This window comes from Triticum dicoccoides, chromosome 4A (assembly GCF_002162155.2).
Source record: "Triticum dicoccoides isolate Atlit2015 ecotype Zavitan chromosome 4A, WEW_v2.0, whole genome shotgun sequence".
Lineage (NCBI taxonomy): Eukaryota > Viridiplantae > Streptophyta > Magnoliopsida > Poales > Poaceae > Triticum > Triticum dicoccoides.
In genome coordinates this window covers 472,006,806-472,026,666 of record NC_041386.1, presented here as the reverse complement: position 1 = coordinate 472,026,666, position 19,861 = coordinate 472,006,806, and the positions used below count along the sequence as shown (strand labels likewise).

The following is a 19,861-nucleotide window of genomic DNA, read 5'->3' as shown; positions in this document are numbered from 1 at the left end:
TATAGCTAATTGGATGTGAGTTTTCATGAACTATTATTGTTGACATTACCCTTGAGGTAAAAAGTTGGGAGGTAAAACTATAAGCCCCTATCTTTCTCTGTGTCCGATTAAAACTTCATAACCATAAATATCGCGTGAGTGTTAGCAATTATGAAAGACTAAATGATGGTTGAGTATGTGGACTTGCTGAAAAGCTCTTATTGACTCTTTCTGATGTTATGATAAATTGCAATTGCCTCAATGACTGAGATTATAGTTTGTTGATTCTCAATGAAGTTTCTGATTCATACTTGAAATTGTGATTGAATTGTTACTTTAGCATAAGAGATCATATGACAATATATGTATATGTTGTTGTTCTAAGAATGATCATGATGCCCTCATATCCGTATTTTATTTTTTATCGACACCTCTATCTCTAAACATGTGGACATATTTATCGATATCGGCTTTCACTTGAGGACAAGCGAGGTCTAAGCTTGGGGGAGTTGATACGTCCATTTTGCATCATGCTTTTATATCGATATTTATTGCATTATGGGCTGTTATTACACATTATGTCACAATACTTATACCTATTCTCTCTTATTTTACAAGGTTTACATGAAGAGGGAGAATGCCGGCAGCTGGAATTATGGGCTCTCCATCGCAAACGCTTTGCACCTTTTGACGGTTTTCATACACCACTGTTTGCGATTACTGCATCGCACACAGTTTCTCGAAGGGTCTCTGATCATAGTGTCGCGTTAGTAGCATCCTGCAGTAGTGCATGATCATGTAGTTGACATCGTATTTGTGGCAAAGCTACCGTTCATAATTCTTTCATACATGTCACTCTTGATTCATTGCATATCCCGGTACACCGCCGGAGGCATTCACATAGAGTCATATTTTGTTCTAAGTATCAAGTTGTAATTCTTGAGTTGTAAGTAAATAAAAGTGTGGTGATCTTCATTATTAGAGCAGTGTCCCATGTGAGTAAAGGATGATGCAGACTATGATTCCCCCACAAGTCGGGATGAGATTCCGGACAAAAAAAGAGGCCATAAAAAAAGAGAAAAAAGGCCCAAATAAAAAATGAGAGAAAAAGAGAGAAGGGGTAATGCTACTATCCTTTTACCACACTTGTGCTTCAAAGTAGCACCATGATCTTCATGATAGAGAGTCTCATATTTTGTCACTTTCATATACTTGTGGGAATTTTTCATTATAGAACTTGGCTTGTATATTCCAATAATGGGCTTCCTCAAAACGCCCTAGGTATTCGTGAGCAAGCGAGTTGGATGCACACCCACTTAGTTTCTTTTTGAGCTTTCATACACTTATAGCTCTAGTGCATCCGTTACATGGCAATCCCTACTCACTCACATTGATATCTATTGATGGGCATCTACATAGCCCGTTGATACGCCTAGTTGATGTGAGACTATCTTCTCCTTTTTGTCTTCTCCACAACCATCATTCTATTCCACCTACAGTGCTATATCCATGGCTCACACTCATGTATTGCGTGAAGATTGAAAAGGTTTGAGAACATCAAAAGTATGAAACAATTGCTTGGCTTGTCATCGGGGTTGTGCATGATTTAAATATTTTATGGGATGAAGATAGAGCATAGCCAGACTATATGATTTTGTAGGGATAACTTTCTTTGGCCATGTTATTTTGAGAAGACAAAATTGCTTTGTTAGTATGCTTGAAGTATTATTATTTTTATGTCAATATTAAACTTTTATCTTGAATCTTTCGGATCTGAATATTCATGCCACAATAAAGAAAATTACATTGAAAATTATGTTAGGTAGCCTTCCACATCAAAAATTCTGTTTTTTATCATTTACCTACTCGAGGACGAGCAGGAATTAAGCTTGGGGATGCTGATACGTCTCCAACGTATCTATAATTTTTGATTGTTCCATGCTATTATATTATCTGTTTTGGATGTTTAATGGGCTTTAATATGCACTTTTATATTATTTTTGGGACTAACCTATTAACCGGAGGCCCAGTGCCAGTTGCTGTTTTTTTTGCCTATTTTAGTGTTTCACAGAAAAGGAATATCAAACGGAATCCAAACGGAATGAAACCTTCGCGAGGATCTTTTTTGGAACAAATGAAATCCAGGAGACTTGGAGTGGACGTCAAGGAAGCAACAAGGTGGCCACGAGGTAGGGCGGTGCACCCCCCCACCCTCGTGGGCCCCTTGTAGCTCCACCGACCTACTTCCATCACCTATATATACTCTTATACCCTGAAAACATCCAAGGGAGCCACGAAACCACTTTTCCACCGCCGCAACCTTTTGTACCCGTGAGATCCCATCTGGGGACCTTTTTCAATGATCTGCCGGAGGGGGATTCGATCACGGAGGGCTTCTACATCAACACCATAGCCTCTCTGATGATGTGTGAGTAGTTTACCACAGACCTTCGGGTCCATAGTTATTAGCTAGATGGCTTCTTCTCTCTCTTTGGATCTCAATACAAAGTTCTCCTCGATGTTCTTGGAGATCTATTTGATGTAATTCTTTTTGCGGTGTGTTTTCCGAGATCCGATGAATTGTGGGTTTATGATTAAGATTATCTATAAATAATATTTGATTCTTCTCTGAATTCTTATATGCATGATTTGATATCTTTGCAAGTCTCTTCGAATTATCAGTTTGGTTTGGCCTACTAGATTGATCTTTCTTGCAACGGGAGAAGTGCTTAGCTTTGGGTTCAATCTTGCGGTGTCCTTTCCCAGTGACAGCAGGGGCAGCAAGGCACGTATTGTATTGTATTGTATTGTTGCCATCGAGGATAAAAAATGGGGTTTATATCATATTGCTTGAGTTTATCCCTCTACATCATGTCATCTTGCCGAACACGTTACCCTGTTCTTATGAACTTAATACTCTAGATGCATGCTGCATAGCGGTCGATGTCTGGAGTAATAGTAGTAGATGCAGAATCGTTTCGGTCTAATTGACACGGACGTGATGCCTATGTTCATGATCATGCCTAGATATCATCATAACTATGCGCTTTTCTATCAATTGCTCGGCAGTAATTTGTTCACCCACCATAATATATGCTATCTTGAGAGAAGTCACTAGTGAAACCTATGGCCCCCGGGTCTACTTTACATCATATTAGTTTCCCGTCAACTAGCTATTTCTGTCGCCGTTTATTTTGCAATCTTTATTTTCCAATCTATACAACAAAAATACTAAAAATATTTATCTTATTATCTTTATCAGATCTCACTTTTGCAAGTGGTCGTGAAGGGATTGACAACCCCTTTATCACGTTGGTTGCAAGGTTCTTATTTATTTGTGCAGGTACTAGGCGACTTGTGTGTAGTCTCGTACTGGATTGATACTTTGTTCTCAAAAACTGAGGGAAATACTTACGCTACTTTGCTGCATCACCCTTTCCTCTTTAAGGGAAAACCAACGCATACTCAAGGGGTAGCATTCATCGGGAGGGGTGTGGCTTACCGCAAAACGGGACTCCATGGGCTACTGTTCATCTCCACCGTCGACCTCCTCCAGCCTCCACGGGTTACTGTTCATCCACCGTCAACCTCCTCCAGCCTCCACCTGCGACTGTTCATCCACGGGCTCCTGTTCATCCAGCCTCCACCGCTCCTCCATCGGCTACTGTTCAACCATCCCTCTCCACGGGGTCCTGTTCAACCACCCCTCCACGGGCTACTGTTCATCCAGCCCTCCACTGGCTACTATTCAACCAGCCCTCCACGGGGTCCTCTTCATCCAGCCCTCCACTGGGTCCTATTCATCCACCCCCAACCGGCTCGATCGGGATCCTGTTCATCTAGCGGCAATGGCCTCTACTACCACGGGGTCCTGTTCATCCAACCCCCACCGGGAACTGTTCATCCAAACCCCCAACAACACTCACTGTTCATCAAGAGGCAGCAGGTTCGATCAGCTTCAGTTAGCAGCAGTAGTGAAGGAATCGCTCGATCGGATTCAGTTAACAGCCAGATCGATCGATCGCTTGTGTTCAGTAACACGTAGCCTGCAGTGCAATCGCTTGGGTTCAGTAGGCGAACGCCTTGCTCGAGTTCAATTAGAGCCCAACGCCTCGCACCCACGCGCGTACGTGTACGAGAGAAACGCGCATCGCTCGGCCCCGACCACCCATCGTAACCGGGAACTCCCCGATATTTTCCTCGCCCTCGCTTCTACCATGGTTTTTCCCGTCATGGACGGCCCAAAGAATGTCATGCAGCCGCGTCTCCGGCCCGCCCAAGACGAAAATCCCATTTTTTGTCATGATTTTTTGTCATAAAATTAGGAGCCCGCCACATCTATGATGATACCGGATTTTGTCACAATTATCGTCATAGAAGTGTCATAAGCATGACAGAAAAAAATTCGTTCGGCCCAAAATGTCATGGATGTGTCTTTTTTTATAGTGAAGGTAAAGTTCCATGAAGAGTTTTCCAGACAAATATTTTTACCTTTGTCGAACAGTCCAAGCTCCAAATTCTTTGCCACACACTTCCGACATGCATTGTTCCTTGTCCATTTGGTCGACGTAGGTTACCCCCAAATTTGTGACCCCAGTCAACATAATATGCAGATTTCATGGAAAACCTAATTTTTTTGTCATACCCCATGCAACAAAGTCCTTCACATCATAATTGAGAAGTAGAATGGCTAAGCTTTAGTGAACATCCACCTGCTAGAAGGTTTTCCTCACCAATTCCTCATCCCACTGGTTAGTACTAGGATCAATCAAGTCCTTTGCTTTTGATATAATATGGTTGCCATGTACAATAACAACTTTTATGTTACATGAACCATGAATCAATGGGTCATCCCATATATTGATTTCTGCCCATCACCCACTCTCCAGATGCACCCATGTTTCAGAGTGTTCACCCCTGCCATAATACTTTGCCTAGTGAAGGAAGCTCCCTTTTCTAATTTAGCATTGAGCAAATCTCCATCAGGAAAATACTTTGCCTTCAGAACAATACCGCACAAAGAATCTGGATTATCTATTAACCTCCATGCTTATTTTGCTAGAAGAGCCAAATTAAAACGGTGGATGTCTCTAAACCCCATACCTCCTTTGCACTTCGGCCACACAATTTTCACCATGCCATTCAATGCATTCTCTTTTGGTTATCACCGCCCCCACCAATAGTGCGACATCGACCTCACGTCCACCAGCACAGGCGAAAGATAGGTCGCGGACTCCTCTGGGGATGAGTAGGGCGTCTGAGGTGGCAGGGCCTTATGTCCCAAGTGGGTCGGTCCGTCTCTCATGTCCTACTCTTACTCACTGGAGACCGGACCTTCACTTCACGGGTCTTAAACCCCATCTGCGCTCATGGAGACGGCGAGGACGTGGTCGCCGATGCGGAATACAAAGGAAGTGGACGACGGGCGTCGCCGTATGATAGGTTTAGGTTCGGCCGCTCTCCCTTTTTAAAGAAAAATGTCCTAATTGTAATGAATGTGTTCCTGTTTATATGGAAATTTGTCGGATTTGCATGAATTACGTCTGGTTTATTTAAACCTTGTTTGAAATGTATGCGAGTAACATTGGATGGCTGGCTCCCGTATCCATATCCACGGAGTAGTACCCCCTATCCGCGGACAGATGCGGGAGAAAATTTGGGGATCAGTGTTGAAGATACCCTTAATGGGTTGTAACTACTCCCTCCGTCCGAAATTAGACGACGCTCAAACGGATGTATTTAGGTGCATTTTAGTGCTTGATACATCCATTTGTGCGTCAACTAATTCCGAACGAAGAAAGTATTTAAGAGGAAGTGTCCTCGTCGCCATCATCTCGTCGACCCGACCACAAAATCAAAACTAATAGCATATAGAGCCGGACTCCCCAAATTAATTGGGCGGACGCAAGGCCACCAACCGGACATGAGAGAAGGAATTTTTTTGACCTAACTAGACCCCTCAAAGCTCCTTAAATGTCCGGACTGTCTGGCGCTTCTCATACTGGCCTCGTATATGAGATGAGTATGAAGAGTGTCGCGTCAATGGTCCTGCGCCCGCCGCGTATGATTTGACCCACCACGGAGCATCCTTTTTCCTTTCTTTATTATTTCTTTTCTTTCCCTCTCTTTCTTCACCAATCATATGCATGTGAGGCGTACCTATAAAGAAAAAAGTGAAAAATATGAGTGCAGACAAATAGGAAGTCAAAACAAACACATCCAGATACTAACTAGGCGCGTCCACATATGTTTGAGGGCCGCCCAATCGGACGGCCGTAGATGCCCCAAAAGAAATAAGAACCTAACAGTAAAACTGAAAAATGAAAGGAGTGAGTCTCCACTCTCCTGGCTACCTATGAGGTGGGTCTCCACCCTTCTGGGCTCTGGCTGCCGACGAGGCCGCCGGACGAGAGAGAGAGAGAGGAGTGAATCCTTGGGTGACGGCTAATGCTAGGAAAAGGCGACCGTGGACACAAGTAAAGCGTCCAGTCCCCCCAACACAGAGGATCCCGAGCACAACTGTCTTCTTCCACATCACTAGGTCCACCTGGGCGACTAGAAACAGCAGAGCATAGCTAGCAGACACGCACAAGAGACAGCCATGTGGGGCCCGAGATACAGACTGTGCGTGCATCCTTCCTTCATCCTCCTCCACCACCACTCCTCCCCTCCCCTGTTTCCGCTCCGCCCCCGGTAAACCCCCATCCCGTCCCGATCCCACCACCACCCCTCCCCGGAGGAATCTTTGCTCCCTCCCACTTATATAAACCCCTCTCCGCCACTCCACTCTCCCAGATCTACATCCTCCCTCCACCCCGTCTCGCCGGCCGCCCGGCCGCCCCCCAATCGTGCGTCGGACGAGGTGCGTACCCAGTTTGTCGTGTCTTCGATACAACCGAAGCTCCTCCCGCCCTCTTTCTATCCATTTCTGCGATCGATCTAACCCACGCGAGCATCCCCGGCTGCTCTCCACCAGGCCACGGCGATGGATCTCCTCGCGGCCGCCCGGCCCCAGTGGCTCCTCGCCGGCGCAGCGCTGCTGCTCGCCACCGTCGCCTTCCTCAGGGTCCTCCTCGGCCCCGGCGGCGGCGGCAGGCGGGCGCCGCCGACGATCCCGGGGGCGCCCGTCGTGGGCGGGCTGCTGCGCTTCCTGCGGGGCCCCATCCCGCTCATCCGGGCCGAGTACGCCCGCCTCGGCCCCGTCTTCACCGTCCCCATCCTCACCCGCCGGATCACCTTCCTCATCGGCCCCGACGTCTCGGCGCACTTCTTCAAGAGCAACGAGTCCGACATGAGCCAGCAGGAGGTCTACCGCTTCAACGTCCCCACCTTCGGCCCCGGGGTCGTCTTCGACGTCGACTACCAGGTCAGGCAGGAGCAGTTCAGGTTCTTCACCGAGGCGCTCAGGGCCAACAAGCTCCGCAGCTACGTCGACCAGATGGTTGCCGAGGCCGAGGTCAGCTCTATTCTCTTCCTTCCTTCCTTCCCCTGTTTTGTACGTAATTCTCAAGTGAGATGCTTCTTCTTGGGTTTGAATGAGTGCATCATAGTCAGAGGGGAAAACAACACTTCGTATGTGACTTTTTATCCTTACTATGGAATGCGCTAGCAAAGGAAGATGTAGGATGTTTGATGTGCCTAATTTGCCGATGCTTATGTTAATTGAAGATAAATATCAGTGGGGATTTTGATGATTCCAGTGGCCTGCTCGGTCACCAGTATTCATTTGAATGCAAATATGCATTTCGCGTATGATCAGAACTTAGAATAATGTGTTGCATGCATAGGTTTGATATATCTGGATTTCTGGATCAAAGGAAATATTTGGTAATACAATTGTAGCGAACCGTGGTGAGTAAGAGAAATCAATGCTTGCGGCAAGTTCTCCAATACAATAGTAGCACTGGAGTACCATAACTGAAGCTTGTTATTCCAGTGCCTAGTTGGCTAGTTGCTTGTTTTGCAAGCATTTTTGTGTCTTTTTTTTTAGCATTTTTGTGTCCGAAAGGTGAAAATTATGATATAGTATGATACTAGAATCACAGTGTCAACCATTTCTCTCTATGTAAGTAGCATTTATCGTCGTAGTTTATTGAACTATGCTTGCTCCAATTTTAGCATCCTGCACAACCAACAGTCGGTCTAACTTGTCTTGCAAAGTTGTATGGAAATGTAAGTGTGCACTTCTGATCAGAACCTTGTAAAAAGCTTGACTCGGGCCTGCATTTAAGGACTCCTTATGAACTCGCTGCTGAAACAGAACAAGTTTTATGTAAGCATTAACATGAACAGCATGGTTTGTTAGTATACACCTGTACACATACTGCAGCGGGAGATCTGCAGAATCTCACCTCCCTTGCAACTAGTTTCATAATACTGATTGTCACCCTTATTTACAATGACAAGGTTTGCTACATTTTCTATACAGCCTATGCTGCTATATGACCAGTATGATATTTTTTATAGAAATCATTGTCATCCTAATAGTAAACAAAGAGTTTGCACAAATAACATGGGTCATCTTCTCAATCAGTTGCTCCACATTTGATTTAACATTTGCTATTCTTCCATGCTAGCATTTAATTTGTTTGTCAAGATAAGTCATATATGCTATTCAATTATTTTTGTTGTTGTATAGGTTCGTTTGTTCTGGCCATTTTTTTGGGTGATTAATATCATCTGTGAATCCAATCCACCTGCAGGAGTACTTCTCAAAGTGGGGAGAAAGCGGCACTGTGGATCTGAAGTATGAATTGGAGCACCTCATCATACTGACTGCTAGCCGATGCTTGTTGGGAAGGGAAGTGCGAGAAAAGTTGTTTGATGATGTTTCTGCTCTCTTCCATGATCTTGACAATGGGATGCAGCCAATCAGTGTCATCTTTCCCTACCTCCCAATCCCTGCACACCGTCGCCGTGACCAGGCACGGACACGTTTGGCGGAGATCTTCGCCACCATCATCAAGTCCCGCAAGGCCTCTGGACAGTCCGAGGAAGACATGCTGCAGTGCTTCATTGATTCCAAGTACAAGAATGGCCGCCAGACCACAGAAAGTGAGGTGACTGGGCTACTTATCGCAGCCCTGTTTGCTGGACAGCACACTAGCTCGATCACCTCAACCTGGACTGGGGCCTACCTGCTCAAGTTCCAGCAGTACTTTGCAGAGGCTGTAGAGGAGCAGAAGGAGGTCATGAAGAGGCATGGTGACAAGATCGATCATGACATCTTGGCAGAGATGGATGTCCTCTACCGGTGCATCAAGGAGGCGCTCCGGCTCCACCCGCCGCTGATCATGCTGCTTCGCCAATCACACTCTGACTTCAGCGTGACCACGAGGGAAGGCAAAGAGTTTGATATCCCCAAGGGCCACATTGTCGCAACATCTCCTGCTTTCGCTAACAGGCTCCCCCATATCTTCAAGAACCCGGACTCGTATGACCCTGACCGGTTTGCGGCTGGGAGGGAGGAGGACAAGGTTGCGGGTGCCTTCTCGTACATCTCCTTTGGGGGTGGCAGGCACGGGTGCCTCGGTGAGCCCTTTGCGTACCTGCAGATCAAGGCGATATGGACACACCTCCTGAGGAACTTTGAGTTTGAGCTGGTCTCACCGTTCCCTGAGAACGACTGGAATGCGATGGTCGTCGGCATCAAGGGCGAGGTAATGGTCAACTACAAGCGGCGGAAGCTCGTCGTCGACAACTAGAGAGCGGGTGGTCCCATAGGGGACGTGGGGTGTTTGCTTCTGTATTTCTTCCATTTACGTTTTGTTGTCCGCACGCCAACCTGTAGGGTATATCTATCTTCACCATTGTTTAGGGTACTGTGATTTGCTTCCAGTGATTTAGCCGTGTAGCATCAGAATGTTGTTTCTCTTTCCTTTCATCTTTGCTGTTGTCCACTCTCTTAGACGGGTTCAGACATAAAATGTGAACAGACAACACTATGTAAGGAACACAACAACTGTGACAGTTCATTCAAAATGCACTTCTTGCTTTTGCTCACTGAAATGTACCTTTGTGTATTACTGTAGCTTTTATCTTTCAGAAATGGAGAATGTGACGTCAGCCTTGAGAGAAAGAAATCCAGATCACCCCCTGGGGTTTCACAAATCGGCTAATTCACCCCCTAAGCTCTAAAACCAGTTAAGTAACCCCCTGAGGTCTCAAATACCAGTCAAATCACCCCCTCGCTCTGATTATAGTGGTTTCTGCAGATGGTTTTGCTTGTGCGGCGTTGGACGACTGCCACGTCTGCTTGATGGGGTGGGTCTAGTTAACTGCTCCTCCTGTTTTGGCTCCTCCTGTTTTGGCCTTGTCTCCCTTCTTTCCTTTGACGGCGGCAGCCGGCAGAGCAAAACCAGCCAATGCCAAACCAAACAAAGATTCTACAGTGAAATAAAACTGACCTTGTAGTTCAAGCATGCTGGGGATCATGCTATATTTTCTGGTACACGGCTGACTCCTATGCAGTTTCGGTCAGCTAATACAACACTGAGAATACTGCCAATTCACATAGAAAATGAGCAACATCATACAGCCCAAATACTGCTAATTTGAAAAGGAAAATTAAGAAGCAGGACATAGCCAAAATTCAGCAATAGTTCCACATTACATTCACTACTTTTTATTATCCTGTGTTGTTCAGGCTTCAGGCTACATGGACGACATGGTGGGGCAAAAATCTGTTTCAAGAGATTGTGCTGGCACTTTTTTTTTGCTAGGCTACACAGCTTGCTCCCGAAGGCGTGTCTCAGGGTTTCCCTTGGCATGTGAGAAGCATCTTCCTGAACCTGAAGTGTTCAGGAGCCACTGATTCTGAATCGCCCTGTATCTGAACATTTCTCGGTGTGGTATCTGTATGCAGTCCCAGTTTTATTGGAAAATACAGAACGCATTCCAGTGCACTTCAAAGTGATATAGCATGTCAGCAGTGGCGCTGGGAGCATAATATTGTTATGGTTTTACTAACCTTGCCATGGTTTCTTGTGAAGAAAATTATCTCCTGTGGGTTTAGTAATCCGCACGGGGTGGGGGGAGCATGCTGACAATCATCAGAAAAATTGTGAACTCGTATACCAAATGAGCAATGCTAGGCCGACGACAAAACTTGAACGATCAGCGCACGACGATAAAATCCAGCCAAGGAATCTTGTGCACAGCCGTGCAATGTCCGCTCGATTGTTTGGTCGTGCATAAATCAGCCACAATCTATTGTGTGTGGAGCAATTTTGATACCAAATAGAAGAAACGAATCTTTACTTTGCACCGTCTCAGGTTCTTATTCACCAGCTGTAATTTTTCATCTTCATTTGCACGAAAAAGTTACATCTTCACTGGATTTTTTGCTGCTTTGTAAATGTGTGTACAGTATGGCCTGAAAGCCTGCCTGTGAATATACTTCCACATAGACCTAACAGAAAACTTTACAGATTTTCCAAAAGCCAGGACACTTGATCCGCCTGATGGGTCAGCTGAATCCATCTCCATTCTCTCCAACTCTAATGTTCTTCATCATACAAGTCAAGCAAGTTCAGAATGCTACTTCCTCTGTTCCAAATTATAAGATGTTTTGGTAGGCTAAAACAGCGTAACAAAACGTCTTATAATTTGGGACGGAGGCAGTACATTTTAAACTTTCGCGCAGCACACCTGAAAACTGCATCTACTCACCGAATATTGTTTTAAAGCTGAGAGAAAGTAACTTCAGTGGTGCACTAAAATAACCTCCAACCATGGCAAAAACTAGTGTGATACCATAACCAAGATGTACTTTTCTACTGTTCTGTTCAGGTAGATGCTTGTTACTTTGAGATCTCCCCAACAAGGTGAGTCAGCCAACATGGCCTTAGTCTGAGAGCAGATACTATTCCCCAAGTATTTCCTTCTCGCCATTTCTTGGCTCTTGCCACATACCATTACCATGTTCTAGTTTCCGTCATAATTTCGAGAGAAGGTTAGTATTTTAGACCCTGGACACTAAGATTTTAATCTTTTAAAACATGGTGCACTGTTCATGATAGACCGCTTGCTATTTTTTCTGACCAGTCACAAGGTTGATTTTGATGGACGGACTGAGTGGCCTGGAGGTCCTGGGTTGGAACCAGCCTCCTTGCAGAATTATTATACAAGGTAAGGTCGTCTAGAAATTCCCTTCCCCAAACCTCATCTTGTGTGGGTGCTTTCAACACTGGGTACCCTTTTTTTAGTTACAACGATGATTTAAAAATAAATTTGTATTTTCATTAAATTGCGTACACTTCACAGATGGACTTTGCGAGAGTATTTGGAATATTTTATCAATCTTTGATTATTGTTTCCATCCCTAAACACGAAGCAATTTTCCCACAGGAGGAAAATAAGATGATATCCAAAAACCGAGGTGTTGATTTGGCGGACTCTTCCATTTCTTGTGAAATGGTACTTAGTTATTTCTGGCCTACTGGTGATCCCCGTGCCAAAAAGGCTGGGAAAAATATTGATCTACCAACGCACGGGTTGCGGTTGCTGAAGTGTGTTGTTCTGAACTTATCTTACAATATGTTGTGGCAAAATGACCACGAAGACATGAAAAAGTTGATTAGTCAAAAGGTAAATAGGCAAAAGTTAGTTAGAAAAATGAGATTATCATAATATGGCAGGACAACAAACCAACCCGTGGTTGGATGGTTAGGAGGGCAGTGGTATCCCTAGCCCACCAGGGTTCAAATTCCGGTGCTCGCATTTCTCCTGAATTTATTTCAGGATTTCCGGCAATACGCGTTCAGTGGGAGGAGACGTTCCCGTCGACGACGAGGTGCCTACAGTGACTAAGTAAAATCTCAAGATGACATGCCGGCTTAGTCTCGCGGAGGTGCTCATAGGGTAGGGTGTGCATGTGCGTTCATAGGGGCGTATATATGAGCGCTTGCGTCTGTACCGTGTTAAAAATTAATATGGCAGGACAAGTGAGAAAACCTCAGGGTTTTTGCGACATGGGTGACGACCCTAGTTGCGCCGCCACCCTGTCACCTGCACCTCCCCCCTCACCATCGCCGGTAGCCACCGTTGGGCAAAGCCCGTGCACCGAGGGCGGCAACTAGGGGCTTCTCCCGTGGTGTGGTGCTCGGTCCTGCGGAGAACTAGGGAGGTAGTGCCCTCGCGGGTCTTTGGTGGTGTGTTGGCGGCATAGGTAGTGCTCCGATGGCAGTGGGCACGAATTCTGCTGGCTGTGGGATGCGCGCTATAGTCGCAACTGCGCTGGCTTGTTGGTCGGTGGAGATGTGGTTGTGTTGCGGTATATGGGTGTTGGGACGGCTGGATCTGGCCTCCCCATGTTCGGCAGCTGGGGCAGCAAGGCCGACGCCATAGTTGCGCTCTGGTGATCTCCAGCAAAGGCAGTGGATGGCTGAGTGCATGAGAGGCGTGCCACTGTTGGTGGGCATTTGGACGGTGACTTGTGACATGTCACGTTTGAGCGCTGGTCAGGCGAATCTCGACTGACTTGATCAGGTGATGTCTGGCTTCCCGTCTTGGTCCCCAACCGATGTGACCGAGGAGGAGTGCATGTTCTTTACCCTGTTTGGCTTTGCTCATCGGCCTCCTTCTAGTCGCCATCCGTCGGCATGGCACATGCGGTGGTGGTGCACAAGACTTGGTCGTCAGGCTTCGCACATCATGCTACCCCATGTCTCCCATCCGCATGACGACCCGTCTCTGGTGGATATCCATTGTGCTCTGATGATGGTCGGGGTGTGCCCCACATAGGTGCAGGTGTTAGCATGTTCGACATTGTCGCGTTGGCAGATCTGGCGTCTCAGCAAATACCCGATGCGTGGAGTTCACTCTGATATGCATTTCCGGTGTTGCTCGGGACATTGCAGCATGAATTATTCTCTTGCAAGTTGGTGGCAGCAACCAAAGGGACTTCATCTATGGTGGTGCTCTTCGAGTACCAGTTCTCAAGTTTCAAGGTGAAAAACCCTAGGTTTCAAGTCTTCATCTATTAGTGGCTGTTTACATTCTCTTGTTGAAGGCATTGTATGGAGCTTACTCAATCTTTCTCTTCTAGGTAAATACCAAGATCTAGCATATGTGGTTGGATCCTGCGAAGACGGTATTCATGCACCATCTCCTTGCTCAAAGGCGTCGTTGTTCGGGAACCTTGTCATCGTCCGGGTGTTTTCAACGGGTGGCATTAGTTGATGCACTGCTGCAGCCCAGAACCTTATGAGTCCTCCTCTTTTTTCTTTTTCCTTGTTTGTTGTGTGCACCCTAGTCGTGCAAAGGTAATGTATGTATTCGTTGTGTCTGTACCCACTTGATGCGACATCATGAGTCAATAAAAAACACCCTTTGTTGAAGAAGATTATCATAATACACCACAGTGCGAGATGGAGCCTAAGGCAGGCATGAAATGCTCCAGCCAGTAGTAATTACCTATATTAGACTTGGGGGCTGCCTGTCGGTGCCATATTAAACTGTATCAACCGTGCACTTAACTCATACACCATTGGTACATTATTGTTCTAAAAAAACCCAAGAGAATGACAAGTGTTTAAGCTAGAGACAATGAATTGGTCAACCTGCTGCAATTAGCAAATTAGGCACAACAAAGGACTAATTTAGAGAGCAACCCACCACACAGGTAAACACCAGACACCACCTACTCCCCCTGAGCATCTCTTCCTGCAGATGCCCTCTTGTAAGATGCAAAACAACTAACCAGACCACTCTTCTCCCAATATATACCTCCTTCTTCACCTCTATCTCATCACCCCTGGTCTCTTCCCTGGCTCTTATATCTACCGTATGTCGGTCTTGCTAGATCTAGCTTTTCTGAACACCAGAACTCACTGCTAAATATGTTGCATATTGATTGGTCATGTTCTTCATCATGTCCTAGATCTCAAGTATGTGCTTTTAGACTTCTGCGGGGCTTATGAAAGCAAAAGAGTGGGATTGGCTTGGTGTTATTTTCTTGATTTACTGATGCAAGTGGTAGGCTCATTCCTGATCTGAAGCTTTGTTTTGCTCCCTTCTAGATAGGAGAGCATGGGTTAATTGCATGCGATATGGGCATGCGTGCATAGCCCACATGTGTTTGTCGATGTGTCTCCATCTACCTTTACTGTCCATGGTGATTTGATGATATGTTCATTGGATGTGTTTGTATTGCTTGGATCGATCTTGCATCAATCTCAGTATATATGCCTATTGTTATTTCTTTCTCTCTTGTGCTTTTTGCCATGCGTTTGTGTCGATCTGAAGTTCTGAACATGAGATTAGGGTTTTCGACTTTAATTAGAGTTCTTCTGCAAGGTTAAGAGCTGAGTACTGATTGACTTTCAGCGCGGTGTTTTCCCAGTGATCTCTCCTTTAGAATCTTCGATTGAAATGTTCAGATCATGATCGATATACCTGATACACTTTCTGCAAGACCTGCATCTGTTTTGAATATCTATCTCCTGTGAAAATTAGTAGTAATACACAATTTCATTGAGGGGATGAATTAAGGAAGCTTCATGCTACAATCTATTACCTTTAGTGGATTTTATTATCTGGCAATTTAAGCCAAGTGGTTCCTGCTGAGAGGAGAAATTACGCTAGTTGTTGTTTGTCAATTATATCTATTTATATTTATTCTAATTTTCATGTATTCATATATAGCTTATGCTCATTCATTGCTCCACAAACAGAATCTAACTTGGTTGTGCCTTTTCTTTGAAGTCATTTATTAGCCGGTTGTTCTGTTATTTCTCGGGGAAACAGTGGCCATCTAAGACTGTTAACCAGCTGATGTAAAAAGGGCACCTGATTTCATCAGTACATGCATAATCATGTTGTTAACCTTCTAATGATATAATGCGATGATATATGTTTTTTCGTGGGGGGAAAAAAATCTTCTGTCTACCCATACGTCTGGCTAGATCTCTGTTTAGATGCAGCCTTTCCCCCTCTCGAACACTCTGTGTAGATGCAGTTATATGTAGCGCTATCAATATTACTTGCAGTTCTCCATCTAAACAAGTGAAAACTACTTAGAGCTATGTTGTACTAGTTGTTGAGCCATTAACTAGTTTTTAGTTGGAATAATGCAGGAGCAGCAGCAGGAGGATGACGGTAATGATGATGATGAGATGATGTATTAGTTTGAGGGAGCTCACTTCAGTCCACTCATGGGAGGTAGCGGGGATTGAACGAGCTGCCGACTCATTCACTCGAGCACACAGTGGATATGAGACTAGTTCAGGGCATAACAGTATGTAACAATATTTACTGTGCGAATGAGCGAATGCAGCGGGAGATTGTTCTCTCTTTCCTCCTCCATGCTTGGACTGAAGGGAGCTCCCTCATCTCTCATCAGCTTCATCAGGAATATGAACAGACCGCCAACAATAATCCAGATTCTGGTACTACTTCCCACACTTGAATTTTATTTTCCAAACATTCAGCTAAGATCGCTGTTCTTGTGGCAGAGCCTTTTTCTTGTGCTGGCTTTGATGATCAATTCAGAGGCTTTGCTAATCATGCATGCATGGGCTGTTAACTAAATCAGAATTTCTCACCACCATATTGCAAGGGTTGTCTTAGGGCTTAATTAGGTCATCATCGCGCGCCTTACCTAGCTCTTTAGAATACACAGGCTACGGTGTGTAGAAAATATGCATAGCTAGGGTCATAGGCTTTCCATTAAGGTCAACACAGAACCTTAAGTTATCCCCCAACAAAGCAAGCACAAAGATACTTGGAACTTGTCATGCCTCCCGGCTTTGTGATCTCCACCATCATTTTATATTCTCCTAATTGCATATCTAGGTGTGTCCTGTTGGCAGAAAGTTACCTAAATAATCAATACTCACTAGTTATTACTAATGCCTAAGTTTTTATTTGAAATTTATACAAGAGTAACAATGTGGTTATTATGTTTCTTCTAATCAACCGCTGCACATATCTTGTTCTAATTTTCTTAAAAAGCAAATGAGATCACTGCAAGCATGTTAGTGGCCACCAGAATATCGGACACACCGATGCACTTAGCATCACGACTAGCAACATCTTACACCATCAACATATTGCAGGTTTAACAGAGGGAGGGGGAGGAACTGACCTGACAATACATGTTTGGGTATCTGCAAATTCAGGGCAATAATAGCCTTTTCACATGCTGGTGTGGTGATGGTGGCCTGGAAGAAAGGAAGCCCTTAAAAGGAGAGATCAAGCTAGCTAGCACTGATGCTCCCCTCGTGCCACGGCGTATTGTATATACCCTCCAAGTACAGCAGCAAGTGCGTCTGCTGCTCTACTTTTGATATACTCCTCTATGCTGCCCTTCCCCAGGTGCTTCCTCTCCCATCTATGGTCTGATGTTAAAGTACAATATGTTCAGGCATCGCAGCGCGCGCCCCCGTAATTAACTAGTGCCATATGTTCTGATGTCGCAGTACAATTCAGCTCTTTCTTTATGCCTGCACATGAAATCTTAGACCTATCAATGGCCGACCTCCACTTTCTCCAAGAGCATATATAGTGCCATCGTCCTTCCTGCAGAGAAGATGAGCGTGATCAAGGCATCAAGCTTGTGCCATCAAATGTTGCCTTGTTCTGATAGAATTTACAGATCAATGTCTATCTGTCTAGATTTGAAACATGCTAGATATCTCAGAACTCTTGTTCATGCATAACAATATGGCACATGAGTTTATCTATCTCCCAGCGACTTCCTCCATCAGGCAGCCAGAAACGCTTGCATACCCATGGACACTGGGACCTATTAGAGGGGTTCAAATCACTGCTGAATTGCACAACCCCCCTTTATTGGCAGTAGTATTCTCAAGTAGTAGCAGTTCATCAAGGACAGGAGCTATGATCTCATCATTCTGCGTATTGGCAATCATCTGCAATAATACTATGCCGAACCCACTGCACCGCCACCAGTCACATGCTTCAGAAAAGGGCCTGCAAACGGTACAACAAAATCAATAACCACTGGTCATCCTACACTGTAACGTTATCACCCCAAGCGTGTACACATCATTACTGGGACACTACGTCTAGTAGAGAAAGAAAAAAATATACCATGGAGAATTCATCAACTAACAAAAAGATTAAGAAAAGAAAGATCCTACAGTACTTCTTTATCACTTGGTTGTCAATTTGCAGATACACTCACCTGAAAATCACTGAAGATGGTCACATACTCATATGAACACATGTATCTGTACCCGGGTGGTCTTCTTTGTTTTGCTGTTAAGGGTTAGAAGTAGACAAGTACTACCTCTGTAAACTAATATAAGACTTTTTAGAGGGAGTAGTAGATACAAAATTATTGACTGGACCTAACTCAATTCAGCCAATGAAACATCAAACACTCTTTCTAAGGCGAAATTTACCTATTTTTACCAATTAAACACTCTTCTATGGCGAGTAATACCTATTTTACCAATTAAACGTTCTTTTATTGCCAAAGTCGCGCCTAACTCTAAATGAAAGTCTCAACAAAAATGAACTACACTCGGTGTGCAAAGACAACATTATGGTTAGCCTAATTCGTTCATTCAGTAATAATGTTGTTTTAGCTGGGAGTTCATATGGACAATACGCAGCTTACACAACATAATTTGACATGTCATACATAGCATAGGGCCATCAACACATTGAATTTCACGTTTTTATTGCGGGCTCATTATTCGCCCTCTGATAGCTACATTGTGAGTTGTGACACTTCTCAAAAAAAAAGAAGGATAGCTACATTGTGACACAAAATGATGCCCATCTAGACGCGCATTTGAGAAAAAAGTTATGGCTACATTGTGACGGTGCTAATCCATTTACTAGATGAGATCGATTTTGAATTAAGAGTGCCATGGCGAATTCCAGCGACAAGACCTAGCCGTTTTCGCAGTCAGGAAACGTAACCATACAAATTAACCTGGGCCGCGAGTGCCCAAGGGGGGGAGAAGTGAGAAGAGAAGATTACCACGACCATGGTGGCACGGTCGTGCCTGGAGGCGACGGAAACGGCAGGCGAGCCGCGCGGGGCCCACTCGCTCGACGGCCGGTGGGCGGCGGTGGGAGGAGGCACAGCCGCAGGAGTGGCATCAGCGCAGCAGGCGCGGCCGCGCGCGAGAGAGAGGCACGAAGCTGGGCCCGGCCGGGCCGAGCCGAGCCATCTCAATGGCAATGGGCTGAGATTTCTCGAGCAGGCCCACTCTCGCTACTCCAAGCCCCAAACCCCATTGGCCCATTCTACTGCTACCGCTCACTCCGTCCGCCCTAAAAAAAAGAAAAAACTCCGTCCGTCGTCGCGTTTCTCCGCTTCATCTGCGATTCCCATCCCTCATCGACATCGCCGTTCTTACGATGCGTTTAGTTGCTGGGCTATCCTTTTCTGAGACAGGGATAGCCAATGTTTAGATGGATGTCATCCGTTTGGTTCATGGACAAGCGGGGATACGACTAGCCAGATGCTTGAAATATTCCTCTAAAACCTGGCTCCACGTGTCTGCGAAAATGTCAAGGATCTGCTCATCCCGCGTGCGCGCGAGATGGAAAGCCAGTCCGTGAAATGTTTTTGGCCTCGCTCTTGCGGAAAAAAAATTATTTGAGACCATGGTTAGCAGGTGAGACCCGTTCTAATGAATGACACGTGACATTCATAAATCTCAAAGCATCTAATCTCTTCTCCCATGATTTTAAGTGAGGATAGGGTAAATGTTTTATGATTTGTGAATGCCACGTGTCAACCTCCCACTCTCTGGCTCACCTCCCGCAAAAGTCAACCTTATCTTTTTTCCCCTAACCAAACGCATCCTTAGTTGCTCCCGCCATCTCATCCGGGTAAATGTCACACCCCCACCTAATACAGGGTGGTGTATGACAGGTCAGGTCCACCCTGTTGCCATGT

At 45.3% G+C, this 19,861-nt stretch overlaps 1 protein-coding gene and 1 long non-coding RNA gene across 4 annotated transcripts; one reads left to right on the top strand and one right to left on the bottom strand.

The window, feature by feature from the left end:
* Positions 1 to 5,943: 5,943 nt before the first annotated feature.
* On the bottom strand, positions 5,944 to 19,082 carry LOC119286259. 2 transcript variants are annotated; one of them, XR_005140347.1, is made up of 3 exons: positions 18,935 to 19,082; positions 17,066 to 17,913; positions 5,944 to 6,138 (listed from the first exon to the last, which is right to left on the bottom strand). It is a non-coding gene; the product is annotated as an uncharacterized LOC119286259 (long non-coding RNA). The 2 variants fall into 2 exon arrangements; XR_005140346.1 differs by lacking the exon at positions 5,944 to 6,138 and having other exon boundaries at positions 16,974 to 17,913.
* LOC119286258 (obtusifoliol 14-alpha demethylase-like) lies at positions 6,667 to 9,981 on the top strand. 2 transcript variants are annotated; one of them, XM_037565633.1, is made up of 3 exons: positions 6,667 to 6,841; positions 6,956 to 7,435; positions 8,682 to 9,981. In XM_037565633.1, exons 2-3 carry the CDS (start codon positions 6,965 to 6,967, stop codon positions 9,681 to 9,683), a joined length of 1,473 nt encoding a protein of 490 aa, XP_037421530.1. In that variant the 5' UTR covers positions 6,667 to 6,841; positions 6,956 to 6,964; the 3' UTR covers positions 9,684 to 9,981. The 2 variants fall into 2 exon arrangements, with proteins under 2 accessions (XP_037421530.1, XP_037421529.1); XM_037565632.1 differs by having other exon boundaries at positions 6,667 to 7,435.
* Positions 19,083 to 19,861: the final 779 nt, after the last annotated feature.

What these genes read in the sequence shown, in the direction of transcription:
- LOC119286258 (XM_037565633.1), top strand. Translation starts at nt 6,965, where the DNA reads ATGGATCTCCTCGCGGCCGCCCGGCCCCAGTGGCTCCTCGCCGGCGCA. An exon ending in AGATGGTTGCCGAGGCCGAG is followed by an intron (nt 7,436 to 8,681) that starts GTCAGCTCTATT and finishes ATCCACCTGCAG; the next exon opens with GAGTACTTCTCAAAGTGGGG.